Here is a 14,996-nt window from a genome sequence, read left to right on the forward strand (position 1 = left end):
AGAGAATATTTTGGTGGTTGCCAGATGGGAGGGGGTTGAGGGGAAGAGTGAAAAAGGGGAAGGGATTAAGAAATTCAAAGCTCCAGTTATTAAAACAGTCACAGGGATGTCAAGTCCAGCAAAATGAATACAATCAATATTAGTAAGAACTATGTATGATGTCAGATTATATAAATGTCTAATCACCATGCTGTACACTTGAAACTAATATAATATTGAATGTCAACTGTAATTGAAAAATTTTTCCAACTATCAGGTCCACTGGAAAGTTCTGTCCGTTTCTATCACAACAAGTTTCGATACGTAAGCATGTTTATTTGGTGCATGTGTGCCTCTCTATTTTTATCACTTAATGTATACATACTGACGTACCAAATTAACTAAAACAAAGTTGATTCACGTTAGTCTTATGTGTGAAGCGATAGTGTACCCATGGCTACTGATAAAGTTCATTTACGCTACTGTAATTTTATACGAATTTCAACAAGGAAGAAATGCTACAGAAGCATGTAGAAATTTATTGAAAGTGTTTGGTGAAGGTACAGTTTCTGATAGAACATGCAGAAGATGGTTCAAAAAATTCAAACCAGGTGATTTCGACCTTTCTGATAAGCCACGTTCTGGGCGACCATCTTTGATTGACGATGATGTTGTTAAGACCATGTTGGAGCAAGATCCTTTTCTGACAACATCGGAGATTGCAGAAAGGCTTAATTCAGCTCAGCAAACCATTTCGGACCATATTCAGAAGATAGGATTAGTGTGGAAATATTCAAGATGGGTGCCACATGAATTAAGTCAGAAGAATTTGGATGATTGAGTCGTCATATGCACATCTCTGCTTATTTGGAACAAATAGAGCCCTTCTTGAACCGGATGATAACTGGGGATGAAAAGTAGGTTACCTACGAAAACATCATAAGGAAAAGGGCATATTGTGAACTCGGAAAACCTAGCCCTTCCACCTCTAAACCAAATTTGACTCTGAATAAGAGAATGTTGTGTATATGGTGGGACATTTGAAGACCAATACATTATAAGCTTTTAAAACCGAACGAAAAGCTCAATTCAAAGAAGTATTGTCAGCAACTGGATAATTTAAAGACAGCAGCAGTCCAAGAAAAGAGGCTGGCCATGTTCAATAGGAAGAACACCATACTGCATCATGATAATGCCAGGCCACATGCTGCTTTGGGGACTCATCAAAAAATTGCAGAACTAGGCTGGGAAATTCTATCGCATCCACCATATTCCCCGGACTTCCGACTATCACTTGTTTTTGTCCTTACAAAATTTTTTGAAGGACAAAAAATTCAAAAATGAAGAAGATATCAAATAAGCATTGATTCAATTTTTCGCATCAAAAGATAAAACCTTTTTCAAAAATGGGATATACAAATTGCCCTCACGCTGGCAAGAAATCATTAATAATAATGGCAATTATATTATTTAATAAAGTTTATTGACGGTAAGAAAAATTTGTATTTTGTTTTATTCCAAAAACAGACAGAACTTTCCAGTAGACTACATATTTTAACAAGAAAGAGTAAAAAATTTCTTCTAACCATGGATAGGGTATGATACATATATACTTCAAAAAATTAGACCCAGAGCAACCAGCTCTGTCCAACCTCAGCTATTCCAGCAATTTCCGTTCATTCCTCCTGAAGAGGGACTTTCGTTGCTGATTCAAGACACAGATACTCCTGTTCCTCCCCCCTAAAGCCCGGCGTCCGTGACCTCCCATTTCAAAACCAAACCAAACAAATCAAAATAACAAACTCAAAACATATACCTTTTATAAATGGTATCCTATTTTTATTTAAACCCATAAAATTCTTTAAAATGTAAAAACAGGCAGAGTTGCATGTTGCCAGCAGCACACAGTGTGACAGGTACAACACACTGTCACCTCCATGTGACAGGGATGGAGGGGTCGTGGGAACCTTTAGTTCTCAGAGAAATAGTTACTGGGGCATTCAAGCAAGTGAGTTGGTACATTCTGTTGGCAGAAGGACTCACCCTGAGAGAGACAGAAGACCAGGAGACTCGATATAAAGAAGGAAGGCAGAGAAATTCTTGGGAGGGACTAAGGAAGGTTAGAGGCATCTGTGGGGTCAGCTGGTGGCTATACTGATCATGTGGTTTCCTCTGGTTGGACTTCAGAACAACATGAAATAGAGAAAAGAGGGACCAGACACCCTTTCAGTAGAACATGACGCTGAGAAGAGCTTCATCTCAGGGCTGGAAGCATCCGAGCCTTCAGAAAACAAAGGAGGGCATGTGTACAGGTGTCAGGAACATCAGAGCCATGTGTCTCCTCAGAGTGGGACTCCCATCTCTCCAGGTCTCAGCTGCCTGCCCTCCTCAGGGTCAAGCCTCCCTACATCCATTCCTCTCACTTTACTGACCCCTAAAGTCCTTCTTATCCCAAAGGATCCAGGTTTCCATGGAGATAGCTTGAGAACCAGTGATACCACTGACCAGCCTGACACCCAACACACTCCCCCACCCTGGGCAGTTGGTCTAAGGGACACAAGGCTCTGTAGACTTTCACAACCTGGACCCCACTGGAAGGGTATCCTTGTTCCCTCATCACACCCCAGAAAAGTCAGCAGCACCTATAGCTTCCCAACTAATTCTTAGGGAGTTTGCCTGGGAGAACACTTGGCCATCTGATGTCCTATCCAGGAAGCCCCGAGACTGCCCGGCTGCTGCCTGTCACACCAATAATATACCTGACAGCTCTGCTCCGCACAGCTCTCTGTCTGCCAGGCCCACCCTCCTGGGGGCCCGATGCCAGAACCATTCAAGTGATTAAAAACTGACCTCCTTCCTAAGGTACAGACACCCCGAATCCATCTGCATGAAGAGGGGCCGGAAATCACAAACATTTGTGGGAATTCTTTGACCCTAAAGAATGGGCTGACCTGATTCAGAGCAATGTAATGATTCAGAAAGACCAGGGTTCATGCAGACCAACAAGAGCCCACAGCCCCAGTTGCCCCACTCACAATTCACATAGAGCTTCCCATACATGTACCTCCTGACGCCTGATATTCTTGCACTAATGGTGTGCCGGTGAATGCTAAATAACACTCTCAGGGAATGCAGGAAAAACTTCATTTGTGATGTGTACCTGGTATAAATAGTCCTAGCATGACTAATTTTGAACTATCTACCCATGTCACTGAACACAGAACCCAGGAGAGAGAGGTGCCATCGACTACCACAAGCTAGCAGCAGCCAGTTCCAGTGCATCTACCCCTTTCACGTGATTACGTGCACACAATGCATTTACATACTGGGTAGGTCCCTCAACCCACCCCATATATTAAAACTAAAAAGAATGTATGTATATGAACACACATGAACATTTCAACCCTCACCCTCAATGAATACGCTGATAGAATATCTCTTACTACCTAAATTTTTACAGACAAAACCCTAATTACTCTGAATATTCAGCTGCTACACCTACAACTATGTATACACAAACAACATGGGCAACCAGTGTACCGCCCAGGTGTACACACTGAATACCTACACACAAAAGCTCTCTAAAACCACCAACTACACAATTGTCTCATGTGCCACCCAGAAAAAGATCCATGTGAAATCCCACAGCCCTAAAATATACACACTCCATAATTCCTGAACAGACACACATACACACACAACCTACAGTCTTGGTTTCCACATAGTGAGCTCTCACATCCCCTAGAACACACACCCCAGATGCTCCAGGAACTCAAATGCATACGAAGCCACAACACCTATACTTATCAAATATATAAACATTCACTGCACAAACACTGAGAAGATACATTCAAGGAAAACGACCAAACTCGGCAAGCATTCCATTCTGGAACAGATACAAAGAAGACCCTAAGCCTCCTGATACACTCACAAATCCCAAATACAAATACCCACAAACCACTCATGAATATATAACCCATGTGCTCAGATACACGCAAGACACAAAACACTCACAATCCCTTAACTCTAATATATGTACAAATCTCATATACCTATATACACATACATACTTGCAAATATTCCCAACCCCTGAATGTAGAGGTCCCTCAAACACTATACCTTATGCCACCTCTCCAGAATACAACCTCATCACCTCTCCTTTCCAGTATATAACAAAAGGACACCATATATATATATTCTACTCTCACCCTTAATATACTGACAGACTATTTCTTACTACCTACTACCAAATACATGTAGAAATACTTTAGAATTCTCCAAAGAAACACACTTTTAATACTCCTAACCCCATACCCTATGAACAAACTTTGATAATCCCTGCAACTGTGGTAGATATACCCACAAACCAGTATACATGCACAAGACACATAGAAATATCTCCAGAACACCATATATGAAACAACTTCTAAATATCAAATTGTCCCTAACTGATGAGTCAGTGTTCACCTCCTCAAATACTAACAGATCACCACATAACACACCCCTGATACATATAAATACAAGTTTCCCACTCCCTTGTACAAACATAGAAACCCATCTCTTCACCAGATGCACATATTCACTTCCCAAAATACATAAGCCTAATAGCCCCCTTATGAAATATATAGACACTTAGCTCCAGCAAATATTCCCCCATACAGCCATTGCTCTTGAATATACACACCAAGTCAATACATACACAACTCTCCACAAGCTCCCCAAATAACTACAATTACCCAGTACGCTATATATTTGCCAAAACATCACCCTATACTCTATGTCCCATATACATACACACACATAATGCTACACTACCTGCAGCTACACAACCCCACACTCCCAAATTCTCATACAGTATTAATTTTTCCATCTCGCAGAATACATACCCAGTCACACAAACACCACATCAAACCACACGAACACCACATCTCCCCTGCGTATACAACACCCACCAGTCCTGTAACACTGGCACAGACCACCCCTGAAAAATCACAAAAAGAAATACACATAACCCTACAACACACCCTGAACACACGGTGATCCTCCTACATTCTCCAAATACCAAGCAAATGCATCACACATCCAAGCAGTAGTACAAGCACCTCTTCTAACACTGCCCTGTGCACGTGCAGATCATCCTTCCAAATCGACCATCAGCAAAACCCCACATTCAGGGAGGGGTAGGGGGACAGGAAAATACCCCCCAAATACCGATGGCAAATCCTGGAGTTTGCATGCAATGCAGCACAACACCCTCCAAATACAACACGATCCTTACCCTGCACAAACCACGGGCACAACCTCCCCTTGCTCGCAAACACCCACAACCCGCCAACCTGCATGTGGACACAGAGACCCCACCCCACTGCGCAGACGTGCCTGACACCGTCAGCCTTGCCCCTCCCCAACTAGCCAAGTCCAGCACCGCCCATTGCCTGGTGTAAACACCACCGGAAGTGAGCTGCAAGGACCTGAATACAGACCTGGGAGGAACAGTCAGAGTGGAACAACAGTGAAGAGTGGGGCCGCCTGGGGGGTGAGAAATCCGAGTGTTTCCCTTACCTCCCTGTTCACGTAGCAGACTCCGGAGGCAGCCATGCCAGGACCATGCCCAGCCAGGACGCCCAGTGAGCATCCTGCTCCCCAACAGCGCATGTGTGTTGCCTGGGCCAACCGACTGTCCAACAGACAATGGGAGCCGCTGCAGGACAGATCCCCACCCCCAGGGGGTGCGCGTGTGTCCTAGTGCTAGGTCCCTACAGCCAGGATGTCCTTGCAGGAGAGGAAAGAGGTGGAGGGTGCGAATTTGTGAACCTGCCAGGCATCTTCCTCTTTAGGAACCTCCGCCACCGGCCCTAGTCCCTCCTTCAGACCAGCGCCCATGATAGGAGCACTTGCACAAGAGCAGTCCGTGCTCTTAGATATCACCCTAGTGCAAGAGTTTGGGGAAACCTATCTACAGTAGCACAATGTCCTTATATTGGGGCAGGTTCCTCGTGCCCTTTGGATGAATTTCCCTGGTTTCTAAAAATAGAAGATCCTTCCTCCTACAGAGTTTGGGTGTCCCAATAAACAATTCTGGCAAAGAATTTTAGACCTGAGAAACACTTGAACCCAGTGATTATAGACTATAATCTTCATACATCGGGGTGGTTACCTCTTTCACAAACCAGCACAAAAGTTTTGGCAGACCAGCGATGGATAAATACTGCGAGTGATACTTACTCCTGACTCTTCCTAGAGTTTTCCCAAGCACACTACTGTACTAGAATATTTTTCTTAGTGGATTCTTTTTGTATATAAAGATTTTTCAATAAATATTGATTCATATATGTTTCTTTTGCAAAGTTATTTTAAAACGTTGATCAAGACTTGACTGGGACAGTTTCCGTTGGTATAGTAGGTATTGTAGGAACAATTTCACTCTCCACTCCCTCCTTTTTTTGTATTATATTGCAATATTACATATATATATATACACACACACACAATAATATATAATATTGTAATATATATAACACTAGAGGACTCAGCTTACTGACTTGAGTTTGTCATACTTTCCAAAGAAACTGAGATCATCAGATCCTCTTTCTGGTCACTTGCAAGAGTAAAACTAATTCACTGTGGGCCCTAGCCAGTGGATTAGTGGATAGAGCATTGGCCCAGAGTGTGAACATCCCAGATTTGATCCCTGGTCAGGGCACACAGGAGAAGTGACCATATGCTTCTCTCCCTCTCCCTTTCTCCCTTCTAACTCTCTTCTCCTCATGCAGCCAGTGGCTACATTGGTTCTAGTATGACCCTTGGCACCGAGGATGGCTCGGTTGGTAAGAGCACATCAGCCTTAGGCACTCAAAACAGCTCGATTGATTTGAGTGTCATCTTGAGATGGGGTTGCCAGGTGGATCCCAGTCAGGGGCCAGGAAGGAGACCGCCCCACTATCTCCTCTCCTCTCACCTAAAAAAATAATAAATAAATAAATAAATAAATAAATAAATAGAACTAATTCACTGTGTATCTGAAATTCAAATTCTGTTGGGCATCCATTAATTACTAAATCTGGCTACTTATTCTTTCATGTACTTCATGCATTTTAAGGGACTATAGGACTTCTTGCCTAGAATCTAGCCTCCAGAAATAAATACAGAAGCCATGTTTTCAATATAAAGACAATCATTATATTATAGTATATATAAATAATATTACACATAAAATAAATATATTGGGATAAATACTAATTTTTAACCAGAGGTAAAAGCTGAAAGCATTTCTAAAGATAAAAATAGTGTGCTTTTGCTTTAGTTGCATAGTACACCGCTGGATAATTTTAAAGGAAACAGCTAAGACTGGCATCCTGGGGTTAAGGAGACTGTGCTGACAGGGGAAGGGGAAAGGAGAGAGACTCATCACCACATTTTGCATTTCCCATTAAGTACAATTTGACTGTGAACTAAGCAAAGGCATTACTTGTCTAAAACATTACATTAAAATCACTCAAAAGGTTTAAAAAATTAAACATTGAACAACAACCATAGTACTCTGAGAAACAAAAGGTAGCGATTTCTGGTCTTGGCCGCGGACTGCAGAGCCCGCCCCTGATGGACTGGAGCGAAGGGGATCATCCGAAAGGCGGGGCCGGCTGCGGATGGCACAGCCTCCAGCACTGGACAGCACCTGGGGCCACAGGACTGTTTGCTAAGGAGTGGTGTGCACTCAGCAACGAACATGTCGCATCTGCTGAGTCAGTCCCAGTTTCAAACACTGGACTCCGTGTGGCTGTAAGCACCCATTATTTTTCAGTCTGTATGTTCTGAATTTTGTTCAGAAAGTGTAGCCTGTGTTGAAGTACAAGCCAAGAGCCCAATAGGAAGCTGGTTGAGGGACCCAAACATAGGTTGATGTATCAAGAACTGAAATAAAGGGAACATCAAGTAAAGCGTTTGAGCTGTGAATCCAGAAAACCAATGCATAAATTGACTAAAGAGGCACACACCAATCATGCTGCCACTTAATACTTGAAAGGAACTATGGTTCTTGCCTACCTGCCAGCGTCCTCCATGTGATGTCATCACCCCACCCACCCTCTGCCCCTCCCCCACTGCAGAATGTCCAGAGTCCTACATTCCGCTGTTTAAATTCAAACTCTTCCCTTCTCACTGGATGCTGAGCATCTGTTGGAGCAGGTCACTCCCTGGGTTCTGGACCTGAATTTTCTCATTGTGGAGGCTACTAGGCAGCTGTGGTCAGTGCCTGAGCCTGCAGGATGGCTTTAGAAGGAGGTAAACCCATAGCTAGGAGAGGGGTGTGTTTAGAGACTGAGCTGTCCCTCAAACCTGGGGTTAATATGTGGCACTTCCACCGGAGAAACAGTTAGGACTGAAGTAGAGGAAGGAGAGGACTGGATCTCCAAGGACCAGTCACCCAGGAAGGCTGGGAGGCAATGGATACCTGTGACCACACTGAACAGAAGGGCTCCTAAGAGGAGGATCAGGATGACTCGGGAAATGCCTGGAGATGGAGAGAGAATGTCAGCAGATACATGGATTCTTTCTAGAGGGGAGACTAGCCACGTGGACATATGTGTGTTGGGAGTAGAGGGTTATGTCACGTGGTAGCACAGGAAGGGTCACGGGAGAGCCTAGTGCTGTGTCCTGCTCTTCAGGCACCTGCAGCTGCCCACAATATCCTCCTGTGGGATCTGAACTGAGTACGCTAGAGCTAATGGAGGCAGTGAGGAGGGGTGGTCTTAGCCAGAAAGTTGTCCAGGGGGCTGTCTGTGGCCAAGGCTACAATGAAATGTCCTCCCTGAGGGGAGGTTGGACAGACTCCAGCTGCCGCTGCCAGAGCTTCTCCACTGCTCCCAGCCCAGAGCTCACTCCTCTGGGTCCAGGGAGCTGCTGGTCTTGGACAGGGCAGGGCAGCCAGGTAACTTCCACCAGCACAGGGCTCTGCTGATTCCCTGACTTGTCCTGAATTGTTCCCCTCTGGCAACTCAGTTCTCTGACCTACTTCCTCTCGTCCTGTATCTCAGGGTGTCCCCTCTGCCCTGCCTCTCACCCTTGAGATGAAGGGTTTGCCATATCCTCTGTCACTGCTTCACAGGCAGAACACATGTGCAGCAGGGCTGGTTTTCCCTTAAAACGCTGTGAAGGAGGATCCTCTTCAAAGGGGGCCAGGGGAGCGGCACAGGAGCAGGGAGACGATCTTCTGTCTCATTAGCACACGCCCAAGGACACCTGTCCTGAGTGATTAGGGCCCGTGGTGTGTAGCTGGTCTCCTGGACTAGGGTCTGCATGAGCCCTCTGAGCAGGGGCGTATTCCAGACACCTTTGTCCCACTGACACCGGGTTCGCACCTGGTTCTTACTGCGCCTTCACTTTCCATGGCTGGGAGGTGGGTGGGAACAGACTACGAGAATCTGCAGTCCCACAACCAATCTAACACGACAGCAGCTATGGAGCTTTCTGGAAAACTCCTCTGATAGCCCCGCTGCTCCCCATTCGCCAGCCCCTTTCTAATTCCCTGCTGCCATGCTGGCTGTGAAATGACAGAATCTAAGGAAAACAACACCGACTTCTCAGACCCCTCTCCTGGGAACAGAACCCCAGAGGTGGCCATTAGTCTGAGTGCTGGGCCTGAGTTGCAGAACCTGGCCCGTGTTAAGTGTTTGCTGTTGTTGGTTCGGACATGCATGTGCATGCTGGGTGGTGTGTGAGGGGCTGTATCGGGATTCTGGTGCCTTCTAGTGGAGAGATACACTCCAGTGCTTTTTTGTTCTTGTGCGAGACCACAACACAAAAGGAAGAATGAGGAGGAGAAGGGGCCCTACCATTTCAGACACTGTTCACAAAGGCCTTGGGATGCCTAGAACTTTCCTTGGGGAAGGTCGTGAACTCTAGTGTGTCTGCCTAGGACCGTTTCTCACAGAGCCATGTCGTGGGTGACAACCTCTGAGGCTGGCAGGGTCGGGTGCCAGGGAACCTTCCGGGAGGCTCTCAGAGTCAGCGCTGGCTGGGCTGCTTATTCCTGACAGACAGCGGTCAGGGAGCCTTAGTGAAGGAGCAGCAAGCTCTCCAGGGGACTGATTCTCATCCGGAGGTCAAGAGTGTGACAATGACTTGAGGATATTTGTGAACTCCACAGTGTCCCCATCCAAATGGCCCTGACCTGTTGAGACTCACCACTCTGATTCCCCAGTGGCTTCAGGGGACCCAGAGCACCTCAGTCCTGTTTGCTGATTCTCCTAGTCCATTCCCCACTTTCCTTTATCTCAACAGCATCTGCAGTGCTGGGAGCGGATGTGACCAGGAACCCCGGTGCCTCCATGACCTCTTTCGTGGCACTGCCGTTTCCCCTGCAGATTAGTGGTCCTGCACACCAGCCACCTCGGGAACAGCACTTGCCACCCCTCATGATCCCATCATTCTCTCCTGGTGGCCCCCTGGTGCTGTCGGCTTTGCCCGGGACTTCCCTGGTGTCAGGAGATGCTGGTCATGGCCCCATTGGGACTGGGGCTCGCAACATCGTTCTCCAGGTCGGGTCAGAAAATGCACGACCACAGCTCCCCCAGTTTCAGGCCTTTGTCCTGACTCAGGACCCCCTCAACTGGAGTGCCCCAGGGATCCTCAATGGGGGTGCTGCATGTCCTGCACCCCTCTTTTTGGAAGCTTCTGCAGTGGAGACGATTATGCCCACCTCAGCATTTGGGGCCACCCCAGCCAGCAAGGGCAGCTTGTGTCCTGGCCTTCCTCCTCAAGCTCCACCACCAGCTGCCCAGCTGGCCCCCACCACCTCCCTGGTGAACACTGGGCCACGGCCACATGGGGTTTCCAGGGAGGGTGGCCTGGCCACCTCCCTAGCCAAGGCCACAGTGGATGACTCCGGTAACGACAATAGTGTATACAAAAACTTCCGACGTTGGCAGCGCTTCAAGGCCCTGGCCCGGAGGCACCTTCCCCAGAGTCCTGATGCAGAGGCTCTGTCCTGCTTCTTCATGTGAGTACACTGGGCAGGGCACCGGGGCTCAGCTGGGCTTTGCACATGAAGAGGAATGTGGGGTGGACACACAGGCTGGCGTGTCCTGGGATGCTGACAGGAAGGTCTGAGGATGGAGTCCCAGCTGCAGGGTGTGAGTGGACGGTCAGCCTAAAGTCCACGTTCATGGGCTGGTGTGATGGTGAGGGAGTGACTACAGTAGGTAGGAAGGCTTGTCCTGCACACACAGATGCCCCTCCCTCACCTGCAGCACTCAGTCATGCTGTGGGGGGAGGAGGTACGTGTGCTCCACCAAAATGGGGGGCCAGGGGGTGGAGGCCAGGCTGCAGACCGTGACTGACCCTGCGGTATTACAGCCCAGTGCTCCGGTCCCTATCCCGCCGGAAGCCCACCATGACGTTGAAGGAGGGACTAGGCCGGGCCATGCAGGAATGGCAGAGTAAAAACAACTTTGACCGGATGATCTATTACGAGATGGCAGAAAAGTGAGTCAGGTTTCTGGGCCTGAGAGCTGAATGTGTGTGTGGTGGGGGAGGGGCACTGACCACAGTGTGGACTGAGGGCTGACTGCCGGGCAGGGTCCAGCTGTGGCGGGGCTCATCAGAGAGGATGTAGCAAGGAGGGGTGTTGGTCAGTACCACATCCCCACAGGCCCAGAGGCCTTCTCCCCACCAGAAGCCTCTCCCTCACCTTCAGAGTGTGGGTTCTTCTGTCCTACCTCCCCCGGGAGCTCCACCCTCCCCTGATCTTGACCCATCCTTGGCTGGACCTGAAGGCTCAGGACAGGCTGAAGTGAATGTGCCCAGCCCAGTAAGGTCCGACTCCAGCCAGCGGGGCTGTGCAGGGAATGACATCCCCCAGTCGGCCCCCTGTCCGGACCCTGATGGCCAAGGCACTTGCTCTCTCGTCCCTCCATGGGCCGCTGCCTGTGCTGGGCTCTGGGCAGCCTCCTCCTCAGCACAGCCTGTGACTCCCTCACCCCCAGGTTCATGGAGTTTGAGGCAGAAGAGGAGATAGAGATTCAGAAGTTGCAGTGGACGAAGGGGACGCAAGACCCGCCTCCTCCAGCCCCACCGAGACCTGATCCTCGGGGTCCCCCAGCCCCAGTGGTGGGCCCACAGCCAGGTACAGCAGGACGCTCCCACAGGAGCCCGTGGCCAAGGGCAGCAGGGGCTTAGAGCAGGCCACTGTCCCCTCATTGGTCCTTTTCCTTCAAGGGGCTTTGGTCTTCCAGCTGCAACAGCCATGAGAGGCAGGGCCTCAGTGCCCCTTGTCACCATGGGGTCTGGACCTGGTCAACTCTCTTAACCGCTCTCCCAGCTCCTTGTCAAGACCTCACAGAAAGTCTGCTAAGTAGCAGGCTGGACAGGGCCCCTTGGAGAATCGGTGGCTCTACATGTCCTTCCTCATGAGTGTCTTGGGTGCTCCCCTCTTTCCTCTCCCCTCACACGGTCACACAGCATCAGTAGTCCTGACCTGACTGCACCCACGTTAATACCCCCCAAACACTGCCCTCACTGCCACATGCTCAGGAGGCAGAAGCGTTAACCTCTCTCACTCCCTCCTCTTCCCTCTCCGCTCCAGCGTGCATGCCCAGGAAGGCTGTACCCAGAGCCCAACCCGCCCAAAGACACCAGCAAGCTCGGGAGACCAAGGCACCCACGGAGATCCCCCCTGAGGCTGTGAAAGAGTACATGGACATCATGGACGAGCTGGTGGGGCCGGCCCACTCAGCCCCCGGGGAGCCAGGCGGAGAGTGGGATGAGGACAGAAAGGAGTCACAGCAGGAAGAGGATGGGACCTACTCAGACCCAGGTCTCTGGAGCTACATGGAAAAGCTGTGTTCCCAGGAAGACTTCCTCACCAAGGTGGGCTGGCTCAGAGCCCCGCGGTCTGCAGGATTCCAGAGGGTGGCACTCGAGCTCCCAGACTTGGGTTCTGTCCAAACTAATGGAATTAAGCTCCATTATTTGCTCCTGAGCTGGGTGCCTGTGTAGGTGTGAGTGTGTGTGTGCATGTGTGTGTGCTGTGCAGGGGTGTAGTAATGGTGTGTGTATCTGTGTGCACATGGGTGTGCCCTTATGTGTTGGTATATGTGTATGTTCCTTGTTTGTGTGTGTGTGTGTGTATGTATGTGTGCTTGTAGCTGACAACCATGATGGTATAAAACACCCACCTGCGCAAGAGGATGGTGTGGGTCCTTGCTTTTCCACTTTTCCTCCAAGTCCCGCTGACTCACAGGTGACTCCCTGCTGAGGCTGCTCACAGCCCTTCCTTCTGTCGCAGGTGGAGGCGGTCATTCACCCCCAGTTCCTGGCACAACTCAATTCCCCAGGAGCACAGCTGGATCTCTTGGCCCTAGAAGAGGAGTTGGAGCAGGAAGAAGAACTCAGTCTTGCCCAGGTGAGCTAGGGGATGGAGGGACCTTAGGAAGATGGGAGGGAGACGCCAGGTGAACCTAAGGAAGAAAAGGCCTCAAATGAGTTGGATGGAGGGACTCCAGGTAGATCAGGGATTGGGGGGCCACAGGTGAGCCATGGGAGAGAGCGCCCTGGTAAACCAGGGCAGTGCAAACCCAAGACAGAGGTCCACATGACTCTGTCCACCCACCCTGGCTGTAGGCATGGCATGTGAGGGGCCAGCTCTGCGGGGGGTGCAGTGCAGGACGACAAGGAGAGGACTATAGCAGGAAGAAGGTGATAGAAGGAGAGGGTGGGAGCCCAGAGGGGAGGGAAGGACAGAAAGCTGGGAATATGGTGCGAAGAATGGCAGGAGGGGCACGTGTGTGTTTTGGATTTGAGTCGTGGTATCATCCCCTGCCCACCTCCCCCCAATGCCATTGTCCCATTACCCACTCTCTTATTCCCGTCACACGCATGCGCGGAGTCAGTCACTGTCTCCTCTTCTTCCCAGCTGATAGAGAAGTGACTCCAGGCCTTGAAGGAGGAGGAAGGTTTGCAGGCACCCCAAAGTCACCGGGCACCCCAATTGGACCCAAGTCCTCCCAACTCTGCAACTGAACAAGATGCCCAGACGCATGACCATGACCCCCTGCTGGGGATCAATGACAAAGCCTGCTCACCAGAGACTGACTTAAAAGACCATAAAAAGCACGGTCAGGCAGACACCCACCCATCCAGGCCCAAAGCCTTTGCTGTCCCTTCAGGACATGAGGACTGCCCACCACACCAAGCTCGATGCCCCACCTCTGCTCCCCAAGGTCACAAGCACACTTACTCTGACTCCATTCCCAGAGGGACCACTCTCGTTGGGAAAACTCGCGGGCCAGTGGACTGGTCCAGTGAGGATGAGGAGGATCTCCCCAGCTTGGCCTTCCTCTTGGGCTCTCCTAACAACCTGCTGCCCTGTGGGCTCTCCCTGAGTCCTGTCCCTGCCTCGGGCCTTGACTGTCCTGGAGGTCGGGGGCCCCGTGGAGCTGCCCAGTGCCAGTTCTTTCAGACACTAAGCCTCAGCAGAGCTGCCTCTGCAGCCTCCAAGTCCAGGAAGCACGCTCTGGGTGGAGGCCCAGCCCACAGCGAGGATACCCCGCTCCCAGGGGCCAACTTCGGGGCCTCCGTGAAGCCAGCCTTGGTTCTGGGGCTGGTTCGCTCCTCACAGCCTCAGAAGAGAAAGTGTGACTCTGTCACAGGGAGTTGGAGGAAGCGGCCCTGCAGCCAGTATGGAGATTGTGCCAGCCCCCCAGAGGGCCCAGAGTAGATGGGACCTGGCTGTCCCCAGAGGAGCCAAGGGATCCTCCACAGCCCAGGGCTGATCCTGGCTGTTCTACTGACATAGGGAGATGGGCGACCAGGAGGGAGGGCAGGATAGTGAGGGTGGGGGTGGGCCCAGGTGCAGGGGGTGGGTAGGAGCAGCACCTCAGGGGAATTATGGGTAAATTATGAATAAAGAGGGTTTTATTGAGAAATGCTCTGGTGGCCAGTCTCTGTACTTGGGTGTGAGCTGCTTCAAGGAGAGAGAACCTGAAAGGAAGAAAGACTGTGGGAGGTCACGGGTGCTATGG

At 49.7% G+C, this 14,996-nt stretch overlaps 1 protein-coding gene across 1 annotated transcript; it reads left to right on the plus strand.

Moving 5' to 3' along the window:
- The first annotated feature begins 8,243 nt into the window (after nucleotides 1-8,243).
- On the plus strand, nucleotides 8,244-14,692 carry LOC136391471 (NUT family member 2G-like). The gene is given in 7 exon segments (XM_066363159.1): nucleotides 8,244-8,259; nucleotides 10,258-10,975; nucleotides 11,332-11,460; nucleotides 11,961-12,100; nucleotides 12,560-12,843; nucleotides 13,262-13,378; nucleotides 13,889-14,692. Coding segments are annotated over 7 exon segments (2,208 nt in total).
- The last annotated feature ends 304 nt before the right edge of the window (nucleotides 14,693-14,996 follow it).

The sequence above is a fragment of the Saccopteryx leptura genome, chromosome 2 (assembly GCF_036850995.1).
Source record: "Saccopteryx leptura isolate mSacLep1 chromosome 2, mSacLep1_pri_phased_curated, whole genome shotgun sequence".
Lineage (NCBI taxonomy): Eukaryota > Metazoa > Chordata > Mammalia > Chiroptera > Emballonuridae > Saccopteryx > Saccopteryx leptura.